Source organism: Astatotilapia calliptera, chromosome 4 (genome assembly GCF_964374335.1).
Source record: "Astatotilapia calliptera chromosome 4, fAstCal68.1, whole genome shotgun sequence".
In the NCBI taxonomy this organism is placed as follows: Eukaryota; Metazoa; Chordata; class Actinopteri; order Cichliformes; family Cichlidae; genus Astatotilapia; species Astatotilapia calliptera.
Genome location: NC_137425.1, coordinates 10,094,898 through 10,115,815, shown reverse-complemented (window position 1 = coordinate 10,115,815; position 20,918 = coordinate 10,094,898). Strand labels below are relative to the sequence as shown.

The 20,918-nt window shown below is 39.1% G+C and overlaps 1 protein-coding gene across 1 annotated transcript; it reads left to right on the top strand.

The window, feature by feature from the left end:
- The first annotated feature begins 480 nt into the window (after window positions 1–480).
- shisa9b (shisa family member 9b) lies at window positions 481–19,833 on the top strand. Its single transcript, XM_026164513.2, has 4 exons — window positions 481–1,136; window positions 3,316–3,422; window positions 15,880–16,011; window positions 19,099–19,833. Exons 1-4 carry the CDS (start codon window positions 628–630, stop codon window positions 19,476–19,478), a joined length of 1,128 nt encoding a protein of 375 aa, XP_026020298.1. The 5' UTR covers window positions 481–627; the 3' UTR covers window positions 19,479–19,833.
- Window positions 19,834–20,918: the final 1,085 nt, after the last annotated feature.

Genomic DNA, 20,918 nt, shown 5'->3' with positions numbered 1-20,918 from the left:
TGTGCAGACATCACTAAGTTGCTCAATAATAACACCGTTTGCTTCTACACATCAAAGCCCTGCCAACTAAACTTGGAAATGACTGCTTGGAATGACTGTTTTTTTGGTTGATGTGGATCACGAATTGTAGCCTACAGACGATTTTACGACACAACCCGATAATAATGGGCTGTCACGGCTTGTAATTAGCGCTATTGCACATCGCTCTCTCTTTCTCCCATTGGCTCTCTCCCTTCTCTCGCTCTCTCCCCCAATTCACATGCTCATAGGGTCCTTTGCGTTGTCTTTCTCCCACTCTCTCTGTCTCTGACGGCTTTGTGGAGTGGAGCAGCCTCAGAGGTGTGTGACACCCTCCAGCGCAGCCAGGGGCACAGCTTCGGTGATGCTCTCCAACTATTTACTACTATAAGCGACCCTTTGGGTGTCTGAACTGCTTTTTCCACAACAATCGTTTTGCTGTTGTTGTTAAAGGAAAGAAAAAAGTACAGAGTGGCATATTGTTTTTACGCATGGAGGTTGGAATCAGCCTTTTCCCGATTACGCATGGCTGTATCTCATCTCCTTGGAAGATGCTTGCGAGTTTGTGAGAGCGCGCCAGGGCGTCAAGCAGGGCGGAATAAGTGAGCAATGATGCGGGGCACTGAGCTGCTGCTCGGTTACTTTCTGGTGAAAGTTATGGTGTGCGATGCGGAGGGCGAACCCGGTCAAACTATCGATGACTATATTATACCCGGATTTAACGACTCAATGGAGGCTGAGATTGGAGTCACGGAGACCCCACACGTGGAGGACAAGTGCCGTGGCTACTACGACGTGATGGGCCAGTGGGATCCGCCGTTCGTGTGCAGGACGGGCAGCTACCTGTACTGCTGCGGCACCTGTGGCTTCAGGTTCTGCTGCGCGTTTAAAAGCTCCCGACTGGACCAGACCACCTGTAAGAACTACGACACCCCACCGTGGATGATGACAGGGCGACCTCCGCCAAAAGTGGACGTAGCGCTCGAGTCCGCGAAGGATAAAACCAACCTCATTGTTTATGTCATATGCGGGGTCGTGGCCATTATGGCACTGATAGGGATTTTCACCAAGCTTGGTTTGGAAAAGACGCAGCGTCCACACAGAGAAAACATGTCAAGGTGAGCTACAAATGTAATAACTTTTGGTTCTGCTGGATTACAGTTTCTGACTTTTTGTTTTGTTTTTAATCTGTCTAAATATTTAAAAGCCCCCAAGTTAGACAAATTCCGTCAGTATGGAAAGAATGTTCCAACTTTATATCAAGAACGAGTCAAAGCAACAGGTTGTTTTATTTTTATATGGACATTGATTCTGTTTAAATACACGCTAAATGAGTCTTATCAACCCGAGGTAGCGCACGGACTTTAGAAACATCTTCCTCATTCTTAAGTCTGTTAATGTTATAAAGCAGAATATAAAGCTGAATGTTAGCTTTTTGGTCTTTATCTATAGCGAGATTGAAGATGGTAAATACAAAAAAATGGATATAATCTATATTGGGTTTGGAAAACTAGGTCTCTGCCTATTTTCAGTACATTACAACTGAAACCAAGCCGGTGACCTATAATGGGACTTATGCCTTGCATCATTATTTGCTTGCAGTATTTACAGCTTTTCAATCAAACACAAACACATGCAGGGCTGATGCTCTATATATACTCACAGTGATTTTGCACTAAAGGAAGAACGACCTTCTGAGAGACTTAAGGAGCAGTCCAGGATATCACCATCAGCGAACCGCTTGTGTCTGTTTACACCTATGTTTGTTGATGACTTTTCAACACAAATGTATCCCATTAAATCTATGTTTTATTGGAAGTACACTCTTGACTTACAAGGTAATCTGTAAGCCTCAACTGAATCAATCCTTCTACCCAATTTGTAGAAATTTCCTTAAAGAGAACAATAGGAAAGAGGTGAGGTCATAGTAACCTTTACTAAATTCTGATTGAGAATGAGTCTAAGTGGATTTTACTGTAAGATTTAATGCAATTCACAATTTTTTTCATGCGTCATAATTGCAAGAGGCAGACCACCCTAAAAACATAGTTACTCCATTTATGAGTACCACAGACAAATAGCTATTTAAAAGAAATTAGGAAAAAAAACCCTCAATGCCTCAATTAGTCAAAATCCATGCATGTGTAGAGCTCGTAAAATCTCGAGTATTTTTTTTTTAACAACAACGTAATCTTCACTTTATCTCCCACTACAAGTGTGCTTGTGTATCTGTCTGCAAAGACCCTGTCCTCTGCATGTATGTTTGACAGCTACAGAGGCAGCGCTAGTATTCTTTTCACTTTGTGAGTCTATTTGTGTATTCATGGCAAAACATGGTCCTGGAGACTGCAGCAGGAACTACCACAAGAGTTGTGAGAAGTGTGAGATGTGTTTGAGGACAGAATTGCTGATGTGAAAACATCACATCCATAAATATCATCAAGGTTTAGAGGTTTGTAGTTAAAATCAAACTAGGTGTATAACGATTCTCCAAGCCAACAGCTGTAGAGAGTAAGGTGCATTTAGTTTAATTTAATGGAGAGCAGCAGATATTTTCTGTTAAGACCTCCCTCACATCTATCAGTGCAGCATGTGTTTGTTTACAATAAAATGACACAAATAGTTCTGTTATTTTCAAGAATGAAAAAAAAAATCAAGATAGAGAGAGAAGATCAAATCCCATCTCCTTTCTCACCTCTGCACAGCAGGGCGGTCACGCTGTGAAATGAGTGCGAATGTTACAGAAATAGTTAGATGCAACCCTCCCCAATACACTGCTGGAAAGGGGTGTGTGTGAAGATATTCGACCTTCTGACAAGCAGTGTTGACAACCTAACTCCAAGCCCTGATGACATCTGGTTTATGCCAAACAAGGACTAAGACTTAAAAGAGAAAAATTCTGCATGTGGGATGTAACGTGTGGAAGCTTTAAGGAGGCAAACATGGTCTAAAGATTTGCTTTCAAGATATGATCCAGTGTTTTAACTCTTCAAGAACTAAAAGTTGGAATGACTTAGCCTCAGTTATTTTTCAGTCTGTCTCTTGAGAGTAGTGTTGCAGATGTTTAGAAGAGCAACAATCACTGGCTGCAATATTTCTTAAAACTGCAGAAACAAAGCCTGCGACCTTAGTACTGTGAATTGTCTCCTGAAAAGTTGATGAAAACCATTTTTGCAACTTTAACCCCAAGTAGATTTGGCTATGGATTATATAACATGTTAAACAGATCTTTACTTATATTTTATTTTTGCACGTATTTCATGTATGTGTTCATATTCACATTCTTCATCTTTTCAGAGCTCTTGCACATGTGATCCGCCATCCTGCCTCAGAACATACAGACGACGCTGGACTCGGTCAGCACTATGAGAACATACAAACCAGACTCACAACTAACAGTTTCCGTAAGTAGCCGCATACATATCTACTTACATGCACATACATATCATAGGACCATACATGTTTGGACAGAGACAATGTTTTTCTAATTTTGGTTCTGCACATTACCTCAGTGGATTTTAAATGAAACAACTCAGATGTAGTTGAAGGGCATTCTTTCAGTTTTATTTAGTGTATTGAACAAAAAGATGATATGAAATAAAAAATGTGAGGAACTAAAAGATTTTGAACACAATCCTTTCTTTTCAGGGGCTCAAAAGAAATTGGACAAATTAGACAACTGAAAATAAAATGTTCATTTCTAATACTTGGTTGAAAACCCTTTGTTGCCAATGACAGCCTGAAGTCTTGATCTCATGGCCCTGCCAGGCCTTTACTGTAGTGGCTTTCAGTTCCTCTTTGTTTGTGGGCTTTCTATCCAAAGTTTAGTCTTCAACAAGTGAAACACATGCTCCATTGGGTTAAGATCAGGTGACTGACTTGAATATTCAAGAATATTCCACTTCTTTGCTTTAAAAAACTCCCGGGTTGCTTTGGCTGTATGTTTTGGGTCAGTCCATCTGTATTATGAAATGCCACCCAATCAATTTGAGTGCATTTAGTTGGATTTGAGCAGACAGTATGTTTCTGAGCACCTCAGAATTCATTTGGCTGCTTCTGTCCTGTGTCACATCATCAATAAACACTAGTGTCCCAGTGCCACTGGCAGCCACGCACGCCCAAACCATCACACTGCCTCTGCAGTATTTTACTCTTCCACACCTTCTCCATACTTTTTTCTTGCCATCCTTCTGGTAGAGGTTGATCTTGGTTTCTAAGAATGTTTTTCCAGAGCCGTGCTGGATTTTTAATATATATATTTTTTAATATTTTAATTTTTAATATTTTTTTTTTAGGAAAGTCCAATCTGGGTTTTCTATTCTTGAGGTTTATAAGTGGCTTCTACCTGACAGTAAACCCCCTGTATTTTCTGTTCATGATAAACTTGGATATCGATATGCCTATCCTCTGGAGAATGTTGTTCTCTTGGTTGGCTGTTGTAAAGGAGTTTCTCTTCACAACAATCTACCATTGTTGTCTTCTGTGGACGTCCAGGTCTTTTGAGTTCACCAGTGCTCTCTTAGATTTCCATCCATCCATTCGCTTCCGCTTATCCTTTTCAGGGTCGCGGGGGGTGCTGGAGCCTATCCCAGCTGTCATAGGGCGAAAGGCGGGGTACAACCTGGACAGGTCGCCAGTCTGTCGCAGGGCTAACACATAGGGACAGACAACCATTCACACTCGCATTCACACCTAGTGACAATTTGAATTATCCAATTAACCTATCCCCACAAGCTGCATGTCTTTGGACGATGGGAGGAAGCCGGAGTACCCGGAGAGAACCCACGCAAACACGGGGAGAACATGCAAACTCCACACAGAAAGACCCCGGCCTGATGGTGGAATTGAACTCAGGACCTTCTTGCTGTGCGGCACCTTAGATTTGTCCACTCCTAATACAGTAGCAATTTGTCAGATGGGTTTTTTCTGTTTTTGCAGCTCAAGGATGGCTTGTCTCACTTTGCATGGAGAGCTCCTTTGACTGCATCTTGTCTGTTCACAGCAAAATTTTCCAAATGCAAGCACCACACCTCAAATCAACTCCAGGCTTTTTATCTGCTCAATTGATAATGACATAAAAAAGGAGTTGCCCACACCTGCCTATGAAATAGCCTTTGAGTCAACTGTCCAAATACTTTGGTCCCTGTAAAAAGAGGGTGGCACAAGTTAAGGAGCTAAAACTCCTAAAACCTTCATCCAATTTCAAAAGCGGATACCTCCAAAGGAAAGCTAAGAGTCTACAAATTATGTACATGTCCATTATATACTATAATTGAAATATGTTTCAGTAAACAGTTAAAAAAAATTTAATTTGTGTCAGTGTCAGTATCTGAGCACACAGGATGGATGGGTAATATCTGTTAACTCATGTTGCCATCATAAGCTTTTAATTCTAGTAAATTCCCACTTTCAGCGACTAATTGCTTTGTACCACAAAGCTCACCCTCGAAGGTCTTAACTGTTTCAAATACAAATATGAAACTGTGAGCTTTGTATGTTTTTTGTTTTCTTTTTGGCCTAAATGTGCGGAACCGGAAGTATCGGAAGCAGGGGGAAAAAAAATCCCATATCCTCAAGCCTGGCGAACATATTAGTCATACCCTCATACTGACAACCTTGAGCTCTTCCATTGCCAAAACATATTGTATGCCACGGCCATTATATTGCACCGTGATTCTTTCATTCGTCAGCACCAACGCCTACACACACCCACAAATGCACGCAGACAGAAAGGAGTTCTTATTAATGCTAACCTGCTTACTGCCAACCTACTTTCTGCCTCAACAGCTACAGCCAGTAAAGGTCTCTTTGCACCCCCACGCCCCAACGAGATGGATAATTATGGCAAATGCCATTGTAATAAAAAAGGTTTTACAGACACAGTCAAACAGCACTCATTTTTGAAAAGCTGCTACAGCCAGACATCTGACTTTTAAAAAGTAAATTCCAAACTCTTAACTTAGGATAAACACTGACATGATACTGATTAGGTCCAATATTATACAGTATATACTGGGAAGTATGAGTTAGAGGTAAAAGAAATAACATGATTTAAGCTAGGTTCTGATTCAAATAAAGAATGAGGGATGCTCTGCCATTTTATGGTAAATGGTTCTCTTAATTAAAAAAAAAAAAATTCAGGTGGAAATAAAAATCACCAGTTTGTTAATTTATCATTAATGAGGCCCAGACACTTGCACTTTCTCAGTAGAATTTACGGGCGCAGCAAGTGCACCCTTATTATTTTGCAAGGGTTTCTAATTAGTGAAAACATGAATTCTGTGATTAGAAAGAAAATCTTTTAGGTCTTAGCACATACTTGTCAACTTTAAGATGTTGAGGCATAAATCCAAGATGATCACAGATGAGTGATGAATAGTAATAAATGTTCTCATTCATTTTTAGATGACAAACAGAGAGAGGGTCTGGAGGACTTTACAAGCACGAGTTAAATCTCTTTAAATCTCTGTAAAGCCTCAACTACAAAATAAATGCCAGAAAATTCTCCTTTTTAAACTAGAGTGCTTACTGAACCTTATGAAAAAATATATAATATAATATGCTACATATGGCATTTTTGTGCAATTTATTGCTTTATAATGTGTTGTGCAATTTATTTCATTTTTTTGTGAAAAAAAAATCACATTGTTGATTGTAGACATCGCAAAAACTTAGACAAAAACTAATGTATCAAACATAATACACTTGGCATTACAGAGTTAAAATATAGTATAATAGCAGCAATCAGGTGTATTAAAAGGCTGAAGAAATGTTATGCAATCACACCAATCATGCTAATATTGCTAACACAAGACCGCTGTGCGTGATGTGTCACGTACAAGTGTATTTTTATACATCAGTGCATTCATACAATTTCAAGGCAGAAGGGGATTTTTGAAACTGAAGTGAGATGTCTGCATTCACAGGACAAATAACTAACCAACCAAACAAAGCAAAACAAAGGAACAACAAAAGCGCTAATACGATTTGTGTTTATTCAGTTAGTCTCTACTTTTTAACTATATTGAGGAGAAGACGGTTGCAGCTTTTATTTTGTGACCTTGCACATGCCATTTCAGAGCACAGCAGCTTAGAAATTTATGACAAGGACTCTGTGTAATTGAGGTGGCAACAGAAGAGTCATGATTGTTTTCTTGACAGCAAACCCTGGAAGGTTACATGAGGTGAGGTGGTATTTTTTGACACATGTACCCATCTTGTACAGCTGTGGTTTCTAGTGGCATGCCCAAGCCACTGTATTTTACAGATAGAGGTGTAAATCTCCGTAGGATACCCGTCTTTATCTGCTGCCTGTCAAAGATAATAGAAATCTGTTAAACTGGGCTATGAGCTCTTATTCTCCTTAAGACACCAGCAACACTGTCTTTATGACAAGGGCTTCTTTGGCTACCGGGACTATCATATCTTTGTCCTGCTGGACATCCGAGTACATGGGGGTAATTGTGAAGAGTGGCCTCTTTTTACTCCAGGCAGTCAGCCAGTGAGAACAAAGTCTCCACTCAGTGCCAACACTCCACTGGTGCATGACAGCCCATTTCCTCATTTTCAGATAGAAATGTATTTCAGCAGCATTACTTATGACAGCAGCTGAGAAACAGCTACCAAATGTAGAGTGTACCTATAGTTATATTTCCGCCTGCCACATGCTGTACTCTGAAACTCGTAGAGAAGGCTCAAAGAAGATGATTACTATGTGACTACATAGTGACCTGAAAAATTATTTGGATGGTGAGAGAAAGTTCAGTTGTGGATTCTCACTTATAGCTGACTGGCCAATACTCTGAGGAGCGTTGCCATTATGAGATTAATATGAGCTTAATATGATCTTAAAGTGCAGAATCTAAAGTACACATGATGGGGTAAACCATTACATTGTAATAACTGTTGAGGAATTATTTCTTTATTTATATAATTGTTTTTATATAATATAATAATTTATCATGAATCCTTTGCAGCCAGTGATTGCATAAAATCTGATGTTGTTTTCAAGGATTTTACTTTGGATTTCTCTGCAGACCATTAACAAATATTACATTTCCTGGCCTTGAATCTTTCAGGTTGCTTCTGCAGTATATTTTGGGTTCCTCATTCGTACTGTGACACACATTCCAGTCAACTTTACTGCATCCGGCAAAAATAATAGCTTTTCAGAGCATTTCCAAATTCATGGAGCTGCACCTGTCTTCCATCGCATCAGTAAACACCTGTGACTCACTGGCATAGGAAACTATACATAGCCATGCATCACGTAGTCCGTTTTCCATATTTTTCCCCTAGTTCCTGTACAGGTTGATCTTTGCTGCATCTGTCCTAAGAATGTTGCTTCAGAGTTTTGCAGATGTTTATGCACATTTTATTTACTAAGTTTAATCTGGATTTTCTTGAGAATTATGAAATGTTCTTGCAACCTGGGGTGAGTCCTCTGTATTGGCACTCATAAAGTCATCTCTTTATAGTAGAGTCAAATATAGTGAGTCTTGTTTGCTGTGTCTTTTCTTTACAATGGAAAGGATTCCACACTTACTTACTTACTTACGTACCAGTCTCTGTGTGAATCTCTTGTTTATGTTGCTGAGCTCAGTTTTTTTTTAAATAACAAATTATTACATTCAAATTGATTGTTGGAGATTTAATAAAAAATATAAGCGAGGAAGCATTGAAAAACACGAGCGGTTATAATTTGCAGTAAGCAAACTTTTTTTGTAAAAAGTTTGTTTTACAACTTTTATTGTAAATAAAAAATCTCTTTAAGATACAAAAACCATTCCTAAATTAAATTAATGTTAGAACACACTTCAGTTGTAAAACATCACCAGTTTTCACAGGTACACTGGTGGATAGGATGTCCCAAGTATACTCTAGAACTTATCAGTCTCTGTGTGTATCCAGGCTGTCTTAATTGCTTTTGTCTTTTGATGTAATCCCAGACTGATTCCATGATGTTGAGCTCAGGCGTTGTGTGGGCCATACCATCTGCTGCAGCACTCCTTGTTCTTGTCGTCACTGAATATAGAGCTTCATAATTTTGGCTGTGGGTTTGTGGTTGGTGCTGTCTTGATGCAAAATGCAGTTGGGACCAATAAAATGTTTCTCTGATTACATAATATGATACCTAAACTTCCTCAACCTTTTGCACAGCACTATATGTACTTAAATGTTAAGAAAACTAACAAAAGTTAACTAACTTTTAACTTCACCATGTTTTCAATATCTGAGTTTGTACAAAGTTTTTTAATGCCTTTAGTTAAAAAAACAAAACAAAAAAAAACAATGAAGCTTTGTACACTAAGTAATCCTCACTTAATAATTATCAGACTAAACCATACTCGTTGGCCAATTTATTAGGTCAGTCTTCTTAGTATTAGACCCCCTTTTGACTTCACAACTGCTTTATTCTTCTTGGCACATACTCAACAAGGTGCTGGAAACATTTCTCAGTGATTCTGGTCTATATTAACATGACGGCATCCCACAGTTGCTGCAAATTTGTCAGCTGCATATTTATGATGCAAATCTCCCACTCCATCATATCCCAAAGGTGCTCTTTTAAAGATTTGGTTAAGTACAGTTAACTCATTGTCATGCTCAATAAACCAGTTTGAGGTGATCTGAGCTTTGTAATATGAAGTATTATCCTGCTGGAACATGGGTACACGGTGGTCATAAAGGGATTGGCACGGTCAGCAGCAATACTGAAATAGGCTGTGGCATTTACATGTTGTTCCGTTGGTACTAAGGGGCCAAAACTACACCAAGAAAATATGTCCCATACCATTACTCCACCAGCAGCAGACTGAACTATTGATATGAGGCATGGTGAATCAATGTTTGACTGGTAGTTACACTAAATTCTGATCCTGCCATTCAAATCTCACAATAGCAATCAAGATTCATCATATCAGGCAACATTTTCCCATCTTCTGTTGTTCAGTTTTGATGATCCTGTGTGAATTGTAGCCTCAGTTTCCTGTTCTTAACTGACCATTTCCAGTGTGGTTCTCTGCTGCTGTAGCTTATCCACTTCAATGTTCAACATTTGTGTTGTGCGGTCAGAAGTGCTCTTCTGCATCTTGGTTGTAATGATTGGCATATGAGCTGCTATTTGGAGGTCAGGTTGTACTCACAGTGTCTACATGCCTAAATGAAAACTGCTGCTCAAATTTGATCAAGTAATTTACACAAATGTTTAAATACATAAACTGAAATAAATATATAAATGTGTTTGGTAATTCAAATTTTCATAAATCTGGTAGAAACGTCAAGATATTCAATCAGAAAGAAATTAATATTTTCATTACCAACTTGAAAGTAGGGTGCCTGTAAATAAGAGCAAAACTTCTCCTTGTACCATTTATTCCGGGGCATACAGCTCCCAAAATACTCTCTTAAATCTTTTATGAGTTCCAGGGAGGTGTCTGTGTCTGGAGTGTTAACTCACTTATTTCCCGCATCAACCATTGAGTCTTTAACCTTACAACTCTTCAGAAGTGGCCTACTTTCCACCAGCAGCTGACACAGAAGCCGTGACTACAACAACAGTGCAAGCTCAAATGGCACTCAGAGTAAAATATGCAATAAAGAGGAAGATAATCAATAGTACACACCAGTACATCAGTTTAATGATGCTGAGTTTGGAATCCTGAAAAAGACATCAGATGCTAAAAAAAAAAATCAGCTCCCAGTTTCAATTTTAGTGTCCATTTTTCAAGAGGAAATTTGATTTACTCGAGACCTCCAGACACAGAAAAGATCAAATGTTTATGACAAATGTTGAAATGACAGTTTTACCAAAGCATTCAGAGTATGGGAATTAAAATATTTACTCTCAGTGGTCTCTGCCTTTAAGCAGATACCTAGACTTTGACCTTGGCTGGAGTATCAGATAAACAGAAGTCAGGTGAAACAGCTCAAATGGTATCACTTACAAACTTGCCTGAGACTGTGGCCCAACAAATGAGGGCATGGACAGTTTTCCACAGATAATAGCTTATCCAAAAGAAAATTGCACTACATGGAACTATATTTAATTGAGGAATGTCATTTAACATGTATGTCAAAGAGTAAACCGATTGCTTTTATTAAAAGTAAAGTAACTTCTGGGTATGAAAGCAAAAGTTCTAATCCATGAGATTTAACAAGATCAGGCTGAATGAGAGCCTCTGTGGCTGGCCCACTTACAACAACTGTATGAAACTGAAACAGGTCAATAAGCTCAGAAAAAAAGTATGACAGCAATTTAAACCAGACAGATTTAATGTAGGGATTTGATTAAATGTATTAACGTTTTGACTATTTTTACCAGCAGTGACTATGTGGCTGGACTTTCTTCCACTGTTTCACTGTTTTCTCTTCATGACCAAACCAGGTCTTGGTGACGTTAAAGGTAGCAGGAAGCATGGCACAGTCCGTTTAAAGCGTTTATACTCCATCGATCCATAGAGACCGAGAGAATATTTATTTGCATATATGGACAACTATGAATTATGAAGCATGTACATGAAGCATATGGACAGACAAAACAAGACACAAACTACAGGATGGCCATTATACTGTAGTTTTACTTTAACACCAGGGTCTCATGATGTAATAATACCTGCTAAGCCCATGAAAAAACATTTTTTTAAAAAGAACACCTTGGGGGAAAAATTTATTCCGGTTATTAAAACAACTTGAAATGGGACCATCTGGTGTTTTCAGTTTTCAAGGTAGGGGAGACAAATATAAATAAATACATAAATGCATACATACATAAATAATCTGCCTCATAGGATTTTAAGGTGCAAAAAACAAAGTCATGTCAGCTTGAAACAGGAACCCATCCATTCCTGCATCCATCTATCCATCCACCAGCTCCTCCCCAGGACCCTGAATTTGATAAGCAGAATTAATAGAGGAACATCCCGTAAAAATAAAATAGGCTAGTTGTTAAGCTGGCCCGAGATAGTGAATAACTGAAACAGGACCAGGTTTCTGTCTTGTAGAACCTTTTCTTCCTCCCCTTTTTTTACAGATGGTCAATATGGTTGTCTTCACTTGGACAATGGTATTTGAGACCTCGTGCTCTTTTGTGATGTGTTTGAGAGCCTGTCATTTGAGTCATCACACAGAACAGTGGTTTCTTTTTTCTTTTACCAAGAAAAGATCATTTTAACGGCATCTACAATGTTGGCTGCCGACAGCTTCGCAGTCCTCCCTCCTACCTACATCCTCACCCTCACCACCAACACTGATGTTTTCCGTTTTCACGTCTTCAGGACCAGTCCATGATTGATCATGTTCCATTGTGTATTTCTATTCAGGGACAGTTTTACTGCACCAGCAGTGTGTTTGGAGTCATTGGCATGGTGAAAAGTGAAGAAACTGCATCAGATCTTTTCCAAATGGTAATATATGATGGATCAAAATCTGATGATAGTTTTCTGCGTTCATAATTCCAGCATATCCCCCAACAGCTAAACCTTGACAGAGCCTCCACCGCAGCTGCAGACGCTCACTGTTGTACGTCTCTCCTGACTTGTTTTGTACACTTTGAAAAAAACAAAGTCATGTCAGCTTGGAACAGGAACCCATATATCCATCCATAGGCTCTAGCCCTCCTATGACCCCAAATTTGAGAAGATTGGTACATTTGGATTCATCACTCTATTAGACTTGTCACCACTAATGTTTTGACCTCCACTTTTTCAGTTTCCTTAAAAATATTGAGGACATACTGTACAGGAAATTACTTGTTTCTTCCTTGCAACAGGCTGCTGATAAAAAAGTGCCAAACGACTGAAAGAAAAGACCATTTAAAATTCTTTGCTAAGTTATCTGCTATGGACACATTCAATACCATGTCATTTCTTGACTTAGGTGTCTTTCTTATGCCTGAATGATTCATAAGTCAGTGTTAACTGGCTTCACTAACAGTAAAAACAGTGACTTGAAAATGAGCAGGTACAAGGACTGGACTGTCAACTCACATCTCTACTGAAGTCTCCTGCTCAGACCATGACCTTAAACCTCTAATTCATAGGTTGAGGGTCACATATTGATTTGTATTGATTTGTTTCCACTGACTTTATTGGACTCTTATGTCATGCTGTCATCCTGATGCTCATTTTGTTGAAAAATTTGACCACACTGACAAAGACAAAAACGGAAATATAACTGTTTCCTGTTTCAATTAGCTTTGCAAGTACAAAATATTGTTTTTTTGTTACCTTTTGCCTTTTTGAATATTTTTAGTTAACTAAAAACTTTTTTTACAACTAGTTTTAATTTTTTAGTTCTGTTTTAGTGAACTACTGTAAAATGTCCTTGATCACAGATGATCTTTAGTTTTTATTGAACTGAATAAGTTAAGTCCCAGGAAAGGAAAGCTTGATATATAGATATTTTTATAATATAACGACCACTGTGGCACCACTAATCCTTTGCTATTTAAAATCCCCAAATCTGTTCGTACTAATTATACCCTCCCCTTGTCTATGGTGAAGTATCTGTTGCAGCTGTCCTCTGCATCATTTCATGAGACAGCATTGATAATTTGAGACTTTCTGAATTAATTAGCACAGTAATAAAGTTTCTTGCTGACCAGTGGGGAATAGGAGCCTAATTAACCCATTTTCTGTATTAATGATCTGTTTTTATGAGATGTATTCTAGACCAATGGGGCTAAAGGAATCATTGCATTTTAAACTTTGTAAACTTAAATAAATATAATAAACAAACATTTAATTAAAACTGTCCACAACATGTACAACCATAAGCATGTTGATATCTCTACTCAGATTCAACACAGCACACAGCGCAGTCCTCAAACAGCCGGCTGTGAATTGGTACGTTCTCCAATCTAAAGTAGGAGTAGACACTCTGAACATCTGTTTGCTCTGTCATGCCAGTAGGCAGGGGGCCAGTCTATCTGCTGTGCACCCCTTAATTTACCAGATGTCTACTATACGATTAGGATGGTTTTACAAAGAGCAGTTCAGCTCTACAGCTGGCTCCCCAAGAAAAGGCTACTTAAAGGAAAGTGACACTAGCAGGTCAAAGAAAACACTTCATGTTTTAGCCTATATGTTCACATCTGGACAGTTGATTTGTTTTTTGGAAGTTTGACATCACTGAACATCACTAGCTGACTGAGACACGACTAAATAAGTGAATAAAATACAAAAATTTCATTCATAAAACCTGAAGCATAAACTTTGTGCACAGACTATACCACACTGCAAACCATAAAGCTCAAAAAAGCACTGCGGAAACATGATCAAGTACCTTTTAAAGTAGCCATGCCCCTAACTCTAGTATCAAAATCACCCCCTCTAGTGTTGTTATGAAGGAAGAAGCTATCCATGGCGACGTGTCTGTGAAGGTTCTCAGTCAACCAGGTCATTGTAGTCTAAGGGGCTTGGAAAGAAAAGCATCTGGACTTCTTTAAGTTTCCTTGAAGACGTCTGACCTCTCATCTGAGAAGCTTCTTCAGTTCTAAGAGCAACTGGTGGAGAGTCCCAGATTTTAAACCCTATGGGAGTGTCCCCTGTTGATTCTCTACCTAATCACACGAGCCAGGGCGCGAAAATGGGTGTGGGTCACAATCAGCCAAGTTTTCAGGTGAAACCTGGCCCCACCCTATCATGTGATTTACTGAGGTCAAATGGCCCAGGATGTGAGTGGGCGTTAAGGCGTCTGGGAAGGGATCTCATAAGTGGATTATAGATGGCCGACAGTTGGTGTTGTAAGCCACCGCCTCTGTTCAAAGATGGTCGCTCACAGTGGACATAGATGGCTTCTTTCACTCCTCTTTTGGGGCTCTCCACCTGTTGCTCTTAGAACTGAAGAAGCTTCTTGGATGAGAGGTGAAACGTCTTCAAGGAAACTTAAAGAAGTCCAGACACTTTTCTTTCCAAGCTCCTTCGACTATCCATAGAGACCAAAACAAAACACTTTTGGATTGAGCTGTCTGTCTGTAAGGACTAATTTGCTATTTATTTAATAGCATGGCCACTAGAGGAATTGCAGTTTCTAGTACTAGTACACTTGAATTAAACATACTCTGAAAAAAACCCAACATTTGTAATTTCTGTTTCATATTTATGTCAAAATATGTCGAAAGAGCTAATGCGTGTAGCAAAAGCAAAGTTACTTATTATCAGTAATAAGATCAAACCTAGCCACTAGCCCGTCTTCAGTTAGCACAGAACACAAAAGCTAAGCTGCTAATAAAAACTTAAAAACCTGCACATCACTCCTGTTTTTGTTCCCCGACACTGATTCTAAATTTCATTTGACGGCAATATTGAAATGTTATTATTTACATGTAAATTACATCCATGGCAAGGCATTATGGAATCTTATTTTCCCAGCAGTTGGTCCTCTGTAAACACCTGATCAGGGTCTTTTGACTGTTTCACACACACTTGTTTTAAATCCAAAGTCAACCATACTTTTGAGGTTGTAGCGCCTCAACTTTAGATCAGCCCCTCTCAGCTAATCAGCTCACCTGAATCAGTAGTTCGTTTCAAACGGCTGCAATGCGCTCACATAGATAGGCTTGTATTTCCTTAATCTGTTCCATTATTGCATTAATTTTTGCCTATAGCTCAGAGCAAATGCATGTATGGAAGAATGAAGAAATGGAAGGCCGCATGATCGACTGCATGCTTATAGAAATGTACATTTTTTTAATGTCTATTTCATCCATGAAACTGTGTGTTTTGAAAACTGCTACAGTAATAAAGCTATTGTGTTATTATGACTCATTTTAAATTTGTTGACATCTTGCTTACAAATGCACTTAAAGAGGAAACTGTAATTCAGTTTCTGCATTAATAACTATTGATTGCCCTTCTTTAGAGAGCAACCAGATGAACAATGCAGCTCATGTACCAACTCTGGTAAGTCAGCCATATCCAGGTGTGGGACCAATAATCAGCCCATATGAGGACCCAAAGGATCTCAACAAGTACACCACACTCAAGGCTGTGGGTAAGAGGTTGTTTATCACAAACCAAAAAAACATATGGTGAAAAAGCACTTGAAATTCATTGTTTGATTTTATTAGGTAGGATCTTACATCAGATATAAATGCAATTTGCATAATTAATGAGGATTTCCCTGGATCTATAATGAGTGTCAGGGTGAGTGAGCTGAAACAATCTGTCATATGAGTAACCATGAGGGCAAGTTCAGAAGTTAATGAGGCAAAGACTTTGGATGAAAATCTTCATTAAATATTCTTTGGCATTTCAATAAAATTGGTGTTAAAAGTTGCTCATATCAACAGACAGAAAAGAGTAAGATGACATCTCTCTCTTTTTAGTTTAACATCAACAATTTATCTAATACATCTAGCTTTTCTTATTTGATTATTATCTACATGCCAAGGCTGGACTGGGACAAAAAATCGGCCCGGGCATTTTGACTAGAGACCGGGCCACCAGGATAAAGATTGAAAATGTGACGTCATTCAGGGGTAAAACCGCAAAGGATTCTGGGAACTTGTGGCAAGAGGTACTAGCGCACGCAGGCTTTCAATTGAATTCAGTTACACAGCGATAAAAAGAAACACAAAAAATGTCAAGAAGCTGTTGTATTATTAACTGCAATAGCCGGTCGCATGACAGCCACGGGAAGCCGACGGGTAGAGAGATCGTTTTTATCGGATTACGTTGTTGAAGAGAAATGTTTTAAGCCATGTTTCCGAAGTAAGAGCAGACGGATGGTCTGGATATGCCGAATATAACGTCCCAGAACACTCCAGCTCACATGTTAGTCTGCTCCAAGCATTCCCACAAAGGTCAGAGTTTTGTAGTAGTTAATGCGTCATTTTTATAACATAATTGGTGATATAGGTTACAAGCAAGTCTGGCGCTGAACAGAAATTGTCGCGCTATGCTCCTTTGTTTATTGTGCATAAATAGTGAATTGTCCTGACACAATATTGCGCTTCGCTTCTGTTATTATGGTACATTGACAAAAACATATACTTTTATTCACAGGATAAAACAGTTGTTTTGTATCACTAATTGTCCAGTACGATTACAGCATACAATATTATTGTCACTGCTACATTTCTGTGATGCTACCAGAGATTATTTCCACTACTAATTAATTACCGTTGAGCTCAAAGGTTATATTAATAAACGGTTAACGAATGTGTATTTATGACGACGATTTGTGAGACTGGTAAACTTACCTTTGTTCGTACGATGGTCTTTCGTTCTACACGGTGCATTTCAAGGTCCTGTACCCATCCGTCGGCAAACTGTACCTGGGCTTGTTGCAGTGACCTGAAGTTACTAAACTTCATGAGTGTATGCACTCACTCCAAGAACCGTATAATTATAAATCTGAGCGTGGTGAAAGTTGGGCAGCACGCTGACGTCTTTTGTCCACTCTGTGTGCTCGTAAGGGTCTGACCCTTTCACTCCTTTGATTTTTCCTCGTATCTTTTCTTTGTCTTTTCGTCAAGTCTGTCTTTGTACGGACCGGCATTGTTCTCCTTTTGTTTTGTACATTCCTTTTTTGTGCGGCAAAGAAAAAAAAGAAGGTATTGGAACCGGAGAATGAACGTTTTGCGGTGCTGCAAATGCTTGCATTTGATGCGGTACTTGGATTGTTTTGCCACGAGTTCCCGGCATGCAATGCGTGAAAGCCACGTGATTGCTAAACAAGGGGGAGGGTCCATCCGGCCTCCTCGGCTGTAATTGGTCCAGCCCAAAGTCGATCATGACCAACTGGCCAATCCAACACCTTTCATTATATATACCCTTCCTATATATATATATTAAAAAAATCTATCGGCCCATTAAAAACAAAAAATCACCAGCGGCCCACCGGGCAAGTGCCCGGTATGCCCGATGGCCAGTCCAGCTATGCTACATGCCAAGGATACTACTTACATAATACAGCGGTAAAACTTTACAAGTGCTTTTTTGTTATTATAAAGGAGAATAGTTGGTTTGAATCTCTATCAAGTCTCTTGCTGTCAGAAATCCTTGTGATTTAATCCACCGTCCATCAATGCCAACAGCGAGGGGAACTGAAAGATTATTTATAGAAGCAAGTTTGTTGTTCTTCTCATGGGCTAATTTTGGAAAGTCTACAGCCAGTTCCTGGACAAGCAGCACTTTAAACAAGAAATTATAGAAGCTGTCAAAATAGTACTACTTAGAAACGTGGCTAAAAATATCTTTTTAAATATCTTTTGACATGCTTTTAATGTCAGGGTAAAGAAAAGAAAATCACTTCTCAGTTCCACTTTAAGTAACAATATTGTAGTGGTATGTATTTAGCAAGTATCTTTTATTGTTCGATTGGTGTGTTCATATATCCTCAAGAGCAATAAACTCCAACTTCAAAACCTCAGTTTTGAAATGTATTGTTCCCACTGTATTATATTAACCTTATCAGTAATCTGAATGAACTATAGTTAACCAACTACTTATCACATTGATTACTGAAGGAAAAAATAATTCCAAACAAATAGTCCTAATTTGACCCGATCACATCCAAGTCTCTAGTGATGGTATTTGTAGATCTGTGCATAATGCTATTAACACAGAAGTGCAATGCTTTATTTAGATTCCATTGAAATCAATTGGCTCTGTTTGACGGACCTGAGCATGGGAGAGATGACAGCTATCAGCATGCGTGAAACGAGGTCCAATCACTGCTCGCAGTCTTTGTGATGGCACAAGCAGCTGATGCTTCTTCGCCGCTAATCCACTGAAGTGCCGTCAAACGAACTTATCATTAGGGAGCAAATCTTAGCAAATGAGAGCAGGAACAGGAGACAATCAAGAGCAATCAAAACAAAAATGAATGAGGGGATGGTGATGTGATGCATCTTGTGGTCCGAATATATGAGCTATAATGAGCTACAATGATTTGTGTTTCACTGGTGCAAGGATATGCTTGTCTGTGCCAATTACAGCATCACTTTTGCCAAATCAAAGATTTCTTTCTGTATATATTTATTGTTTTAGTAAACAATGTCTAATATATGATGATGACACAAACGCACACACTTTTTGCTACAATAAATCTCTTGTTTATTTTTGTGTTTATTAGCGGAGAAAGCTAATGACAGCTTTCACAACAACCGTCGACAAGTGATTGAGATGACAGCCAAAGGTAGCCTTCCAATGGAAGGTGTGGATATGGAGCCAGAGCCGAGCAATCCTTACAGCCCTCCCAGACAGCTGTCAAAGCAGAATGGACACAAGTATAAAAGCTCCAAGAGCCACAGCTCCCAGTCACTGTACTACAGCGCCAGCAGTGCTCCCAGTCCAGGAGTGCTAAGATCCTGGGAAAGCAAGGACACACTGGGACTCCGACAGAGCTATGGCCCAAAGAAACTCTGCATCACAGAAAAGGAGCTGGACACCATTCGCTACATGCCTCCACAACCATACTATGTCACTAACAGCAAGACAGAAGTGACAGTATGAACGACTGCCTAATCGTCAGGCTTATAATGAGTCTGCAGACTCCAGATGTAGTTACAGGAAAGCAGTGTGAACTGTAGTATGTGGCTCTGTCTTTGTAATGGATAACATTTATGACACTGTCACGAGGTGAAGTGTACTTTGACAGGACTCTGTATCTAACACCGTGCCTCAGATGGGCACTGTAATGAATATTTTGTGTTTAATATTCACATAATCAAACTGCTAAAGTTACATAACTTATAGTACAGTGATGAGATGTGACACATTAAGTACTATCGCCAGTATCTACTGAAAGGACCTTAAAATAAAAGCGTATTATGTAACTTCTATTAAGAAAAAAACAAAAAAAAAAAAAGAGGTTTATGTTTATCTAATCAGAGTGGAATAGCCTGTGGTTGGTGGGATCTTTATGAAATGCTTCACTAGATAATGAATAGTGTTTAAAAATGTTGGGAACTGTTCATGTGTTAAGAGTACGGATTAATATCCAGTGGCAGTTGGACCAATTGCAGGGACCAGGGTTTGTATTTTCAGTCTATACTAATCTGTACCATACTCTGAATATGAGATAATCTAAAACCTCACATGAGACTAAATATCTCTAAAGTCCAACTTAAGGACTTATTCACACAGGCACAGAAACCCTGGCAGCTGGAGTTTTCCAGAGAAAACTGTGTATTCCCCAACCAGCTGTTGACTGGTGAAATTGGTCACAAAAAAGGATGCTGCTCTGGACACCTCTCTGCAAATGCTTTGACCTCTAGCCGATTGTTGCAGTTACCCGTATTTTGCATGAAATACACCGACTTGCCTGGAAACGATTACTATACTTTGAGCTGTAGTGAAATTTGAAAATGTCTGAAACTGGAAACGGATGATAATAACCTTCAAAGTTGAACCTAATTGCTGCAAAAAAAAAGGTGTTTCAAGAGGCGCAACTTTTACTTTAAATGCGAAGGGTCTCCATTTAAAATTTGCATTGCTCTTTTCACAGTTTCACAGACAAGCCGGCATCTTCCGTGCAAACTACAGGATTTTAGTGCCAAATCAAAAACTTCTTTGTGGCAAATTCTACACTCGCAACAGCTACCAACCTCTAGCAGCTTCATTTCCTCATCGCAAAATACAAACTTTTCCCTAGTAGCCAGGTGATCACTGTCTGATCTCAAGGCTTACATGAAAGAGGTTTTAGCAATTGATTTTATAGTGACTGCCAGCAACCGCTCACCAACCAGCTGGAGAACTTTTTTCCTAGCAAACAGTGGGAGCCCTTTGGGACTGGGGCAAGATAATAGCTGTACTTATTTAAAAGGAAAAACAATCAGAAACAAGAGCACTCAGAGAGCGTAACTCCAGCTTGATCTGATTTTCACCAGAATTAAATTAGCTTGAGCTATTATTGGTATCTGCTATCAAACACCATTTGAACATGATATCTTG